We start from the raw sequence: 6,726 nt of genomic DNA on the forward strand, positions 1-6,726 counted from the left end.
GTTTTTTTTTTCTTTCAGAATTTTTTTATTATTTTTGTTGTGAAAAATTTAATTATTTTAATAATTAATTATTTTTTAAAAAAGATAATTAAATAACACAAAAAAGTCTTATTAAGAGTAATTTATTTATATATGATTAAAAAATAATTGAATAATTATATACGGTAAAAAATTAATATTATTAAAAAATAAAATTAAAATTTATTTTAAAATTAAAAATAAAGTTTATCTTAAAATAAAATTAAAAATCATGGTTTTTTTTCCTTTTTCCAAAATTTATGTACGAGTAATTCTATAAATATTTTATGATGAATAAAAATATTAAACTCGTACTAAAATTTATTCTAATAAAATTTATTTTTATTCTACTAAATGTTAAATAAACTGTTGAAAAGAATTTTGTTTCCTCCATTAGAGAAGAATGATAAATTTCCATACTTCTATTATGTTATGGCAATAATTTGGCCTGTTATTTTTTAATGTACATAATAATAATAATAATAATAATAATAATAATAATAATAATAAACAAGTATATCACGATAAAAAAGGAAGCACGTCACCAAATAATTTATCATCCAAATTATATATGAATCAAATTGATAATATGAGGGCTAACACTACAAAAATCGATAACAAGGTTAGGAACTTACAAAACCTTTCTTAAGATCATAGAAAAAAAACGTTTACATTTGTGTGATATATAAAACAATTATCATATTATTATTATGATTACATTATATATATATGAGTAAAAAAAGTCCAACTGTTTTAAATTAAAATTTTCTTTTAATATCTGATTAAATGTTCTTGTATTTAGTACTTTTTTTGCACTTCTTCTTAGTTAAAAATATAATCATTATAATTTTTTAGTTATTATTGCTAGGGGTGTTTACAGATGGGATATGGCTGAAATTTCGATCCAATCCGCACTAAACTCATTAGATCAAATTTGATATTCGCACTTTTTATATTTGGATCAGATATCAAATATATCCATAAAATAAAAAATATTAAAAAAATTTATTTTTATAAAAAAAGTCAATAACTTTTTTTGTTTACTTTTTTAAACATATTTACTTCTATTTGATTAGAGTGTGAATCCGATTCGATCCAATCCGATCATCTTACAGATCAGATCATATCCTCAAATTACAGATCAGATACGGATAAATACTGTGGATTTATATGGATATGATCTAATCTATGAACACCCCTAACTACCATTAAAACAATTTAATTGTCAACAAAGAGATAATACTTATTGGTCTCTAAAATTATGTTCGTATTTCAATTCATAGTTGTAAAAATCAAACTGGATCGGCTGATTTGACCGGAAAATTAGTGAACCGGACTAGTCCGGTTCGATTTACTCTTTAGACCGTTTAAGAAATAAAATTGGTGTGAACCAGTAAGAACCGGTCTAACAGAACTGGTCTGCTTGAAAATTTTTTTAAAATATCTCCACAAGATCTCGAACCAAGAACCTTGGAGCAAAAGCAACCTCTACTTGCCACTTAGCCATTGCACTTCTAAGTACTATATTTGACAAATACTAATTATATGGTATACATAAATATCTAATTTAATTTAATTTTTTTTCTATTTTTAAAATTAATTATATTTTAATTATATACCATTATTAATATAAATATAAATTTCACTAAAAATTTATTAATTTACTTGATCTATTTTATTGTTAGTATTGTGATTAAGGTTATTTATTTTGATGTTAGTGTTAAAATCTATTGATATTATAGTTAGATGATAGGCTTTGTGAATTAATTATTTTTTATTGTGTCAAAATAAGATACTATTGTAGTATTAAAATTTTATGGTTTTTTTATATTAGTTATTTTTAGAAGTTGAGACTTGATTCTTCATAAAATGTTAATGAAGATATGTATTTCAAATTTAATTTTAATTTTAAGTTTTTAACTATTTTATATTTTATATTTACGTGAGACCGGTTTTATCGGTTCAACCAGTGATTTAACAGTTGAACCAATAAACCAGTGAACCAGTAGCTTGACCGATTCGATCACTGGTTCGGTTCTAACAACTATGTTTCAATATAATTTCAAAAATTTCGATTTACTCAATTTAGTCTCCCAACTTAATAGTTATGACTCACATTGGTTCCTAATCTTATTTTTGTCACTGTCTCACAAAATCGTTAACGACATGCTAAGATGGACTAACGAGTGCTACATTATACATTCTAGCGACTATTTGATATGACAATTGAAATTTTTTTTACCTTTTTTTTCAACTAAACACTTAAAACCCTAATATGAGTCACGGATACCTAAGTTAAAAAAATCAAACTAAGTAAATTGAAACTTTAAAAATCAGATTAAAGCTCGAATATAACTTCAAAATAGAACTTTAACTTGTGTAGTAATTAATTTAAATGAGAATCAAATAAATCAAAATTCAACATAATTTTTATCAATATTTTCAAATTCAAAATTTCTATACCAAAATTAACTAGGATTTTTCTTTAAATTAAAAATTTAATGAAATAGTGACTTTAGTTATCTTAACCAATGTCCTAATTAATTACTTTTATGTCTTAAAAAAACTGTATATGAAAAGAAAATAATTAATTTATCTACTTTAATAAATAGTTATTTTACTGAAATGAAAGAAACTATTTTTTTAGAATTTTTTAAGAACTAATTAATATTATATATATTTTGTTACACTACATTTAGTTATAAAAATTTTATTTATTTCTAATGCTTATATTAAAAATAAAAAAAATTAAATTAATGAATCTTAATCTATAATATAATAATAATATAGTAATTATTTTATATATTGTACGAATATAAATGAATTATTTTTTATTTTTTTATGTAAATAATCTTTTAAAAAAAATATAATAGTTAATCTATTATCTTTTTTGTTTTAGTCCAAATTAAACGTTTTTTTATTATTTTTGGAAAGAAAATCTTTTGAGGAATTTAATAATATGTGATGAGAAACACCGAATATAAAATATTTTTTTTTTAAAGAATTATTATTTTAAATTAATTAACAGTTAAAACATCATATCAGTTCGACTAATTAATTAGTTTTTTTATTAAACTTTTTAATTTTTTAATTAATTTATTGTCAAATCAATTTTTTATTTGAATCGGACTCATCTGATGGTTGATTTTTTATTTTCAAAATCATAGTTGAATGATCTATTTTATTAGTTGAAAATTGTTGCTTATTTTCAAAATTATAGATTATTATATATTTATTTTTGTGGTACCTGATCCTTTTATTCATTCCTTCATTAATTCTAGTCACACAAATTCACAATCCAAAACACAAGCCGGTAGAGAACATGGAAGCAAAGAAGAAGATCCCAGAAGTGATTCTAAACTCAGGGGAGAAGATGCCAGCGATAGGGTATGGAACTGCAGTGATTCCTCTTCCAGCAACAGAGTCTCTTCCCCCAACATATGTTGATGCCTTTGAAGCTGGATACACACACTTCGACACTGCTGCTTTGTATGGAACCGAGGTCCCTCTAGGCCAGGCTTTGGCCAAGGCTTTAGAGCTAGGAATCGTAAACCACCGCGACGAAGTGTTCATCACTTCCAAGCTATGGTGCAACAATGCTCACCATGACCTTGTTCTTCCAGCTCTAAAGACCACACTTAAGTTAGTATATTGATATTACTTTTCTCCCTTTGGAATTTTTTGACAACTATAATTTTCTCCTAAAACATCTTATTCTGACATATAATAGTGTATGTACGTTCTTCTCTCAAAATTATTTTTTTTTCAAAAATTTAAGTCAGATAAAAAAATACATAAATGATTATAATACTCTCTCTTTCAATTTTTTTAAGATTTGTTTAAATTTTTTTGTAGACTTTTATTTTTCTTTGTACTGTTTTTTTTTTAGGAATAACAAAGATTAAATTTTAGATTTTTTTATTATAAACTTTGATACTATGTTATGAAATTAATTATTTCAAAAACTTAAACTAATAAAAAAAGATACATAAATGGTAATATATATAATATTTTCTAATTACTCTTAAAAAATATAAGAAACAATTTGACTATTGAATTTATAGATCATAAAGAATAGAGTGAAATTTTACTTTCCCAATTTAATACATTGGTCAAAGAGTAAGAACGAAATGATATAGAGTTTGAGTTTGTTAGAGAATTGTGAAATGATTAAATTAATTGGTTGATTTTAGAGTTAGTTATAGGTTGTTACAACAACTAATTCATTCATCCATCTCTTCGTTTACATTATTTCTAAGTCACTATAAAGATTAATTTGTTCTAATGTAAGTGTAGGGCTCAAATTGATATACTTTTCAAAAGGGACAAATTTGTTACACCCTATATTTAAAAGACAAAAATGTACATCTTTTTCCTTTCATTTATGTTATCTTAAATTCACATTCTTCAATTTTCTATCCCCTTATTTATGTTATCTATACATTCACATTCATCTTCTTTATTTTCATACATATATGTTGTTTGTTTAATTACTATGTTTCCTTGACACTGTTTAGGAACTTGGGGCTGGAGTATGTAGATCTCTACTTGATTCATATGCCAGTGAGGTTGAAACCTGAAGTTGATGGAGTTCTTGAAATAAGAAAGGAGGATTTGCTTCCCTTTGACATGAAAGGAACATGGGAAGCCATGGAAGAGTGTCAAAGATTAGGCTTAGCCAGATCCATTGGTGTAAGCAACTTTGGCATTAAAAAACTCACACACCTCTTAGAAAACACAACTATTCCTCCAGCTGTCAACCAGGTATACATTAAAGTTTGTTGAGATTATTTTATTTATTTACTTATTTTTTTACTTGATAATTATGTCTTCTACATTGAACTACGAATTTTCTTCTAATAATATTATTAATACATATTAAACCCGAAACACAATGAATTGATATTTTTTTTTTTGTGACTAAACACAATTGATGTAGGTAGATGGTAAAATATTTATAAATACTATAAATGAAAACGATTGGATTGTACATATTTTTGAAATATAGATTGTACATATTTTTAGTGATTCTTCCTTCCAAATGGTTTTAGGTGGAAATGAGCCCAACATGGCAGCAGGGGAAGCTTAGAGAATTTTGCAAGCAGAAAGGAATCCATGTGAGTGCATGGTCACCATTAGGAGCTTACAGAGAATTCTATGGTATAAATTCCGTTATGGACAATCCAATCCTTAAGGACATAGCCAATTCAAGACACAAGAGTGTGCCTCAGGTGCTTAATATATTTATTTCTTTACTTTTCCATTAAGGTTATAAATTTATAAACTTACTTTATAGTGAGGATTAAAAACAAAATCATTTTCATGCAGATAGCACTAAGATGGATACATGAGCAAGGGGTAACTCCCATTGTGAGAAGCTTCAACAAGGAGAGGATGAGACAAAACCTTGAAATATTTGACTGGGAATTAAGCAAAGAAGAATCAGAAAAAATGTGCCAGATTCCACAGTGTAGGATGTTTAAGGGAGAAGCCTTTGTATCAGAAAATGGTCCATACAAGTCAGTGGAAGAACTCTGGGATGGTGATCCGTGAAAAAGTATTAATAGTTCTTAATTCGCAGCACCATAATCTCTCAATTCAAATAATAATGTAATGTAATAGTCACCAAAAAAAAAATAATGTAATAATTTCACTCGTATTCAACTCCGTTAATCCACGGATTTTTTATTTATATAAATTAAATAATATTCATTTGAAATAAATAATTTTAAAAATTATTATGAAAATACGTCATCAACTATTATGTTGTTTACTCAGTAAATAAGAGACCTTTTAATGTATTTCATTTACATGATAAATGAGATATGTAAATTTTTTCAATTTTTATATATAAAGATACATTAAAAATCATTTCATTTACAATTTAAACGAGATAAAAACGAGACTGTTCACTATTTATACAGTTATCTTTTTCTAACTACTCACTATTAACACTTATGTTTCTTCCACTACTTCAATCAATACAATCTTTTATTAGAATTTACACTAAATCAATTTAAATAATACTTTAAATTTTTAACTGAGATATAATTTGTTTATTAAATTTTTAATTGAGATATAATTTTTAACGGACAAAATGTTTAATTTATTTATGTACTTTCTTGAGTATTAATATATATAATTTAAAATATATATAATTTTTATGCATGTATGCAGCAAATACCAAACAAATTATATCTCAGTCAAAAAGTTAAAGTATTATTTAAATTGATTTAGTGTAAATTCTAATAAAAAATCGTTAGTAGATAGAAGTAGTGGAAGAAGTAATAGTATTAACCGTGGTGAGTTTAAAAAAAAAATAACCGTATTAATAGTGGCCAGTTTAATGATACTACTTATGTACTTTCACTTATTTGAAAGGTTAAAAGAAATGAACGTGTTAATAGTATTCTATTTATAAAACCGTCCATCTTCACTGTTATATAAAATCGTCTATTTTTTCTATTATTTGAAATGTATCATTTTTAAAAGTTTCGTCCAATTTAAATTATTGTTTATATTTACAAATACATATATCTGGTTTATACTAAACGAAATGATTTTTAATATATCTCATTTATACTGTAAATGAGATATATGAAAATTGAAAAAATTCACATATCTCGTTTATAGTGTAAACGAGATACATTAAAAATTATCTCGTTTATAATGTAAACAAGATAAGAGTTTTCGTAATAACTTTTAAAA

General features: G+C 24.7%; 1 protein-coding gene across 1 annotated transcript; it reads left to right on the forward strand.

Moving 5' to 3' along the window:
* Positions 1-3,266: 3,266 nt before the first annotated feature.
* Positions 3,267-5,702, forward strand: LOC107490533 (methylecgonone reductase-like). Its single transcript, XM_016111305.3, has 4 exons — positions 3,267-3,660; positions 4,536-4,782; positions 5,070-5,249; positions 5,347-5,702. The coding sequence occupies exons 1-4, from the start codon at positions 3,341-3,343 to the stop codon at positions 5,569-5,571; spliced, it is 972 nt and encodes a 323-aa protein (XP_015966791.1). The 5' UTR covers positions 3,267-3,340; the 3' UTR covers positions 5,572-5,702.
* The last annotated feature ends 1,024 nt before the right edge of the window (positions 5,703-6,726 follow it).

This window comes from Arachis duranensis, chromosome 5 (assembly GCF_000817695.3).
Source record: "Arachis duranensis cultivar V14167 chromosome 5, aradu.V14167.gnm2.J7QH, whole genome shotgun sequence".
In the NCBI taxonomy this organism is placed as follows: Eukaryota; Viridiplantae; Streptophyta; class Magnoliopsida; order Fabales; family Fabaceae; genus Arachis; species Arachis duranensis.

Excerpts from the sequence above, each read along its gene's own strand:
- LOC107490533 (XM_016111305.3), top strand. The coding sequence starts at position 3,341 with ATGGAAGCAAAGAAGAAGATCCCAGAAGTGATTCTAAACTCAGGGGAG. Across the intron at positions 3,661-4,535 it reads GCTCTAAAGACCACACTTAA|GAACTTGGGGCTGGAGTATG; the intron begins GTTAGTATATTG and ends GACACTGTTTAG. Across the intron at positions 5,250-5,346 it reads GACACAAGAGTGTGCCTCAG|ATAGCACTAAGATGGATACA; the intron begins GTGCTTAATATA and ends ATTTTCATGCAG.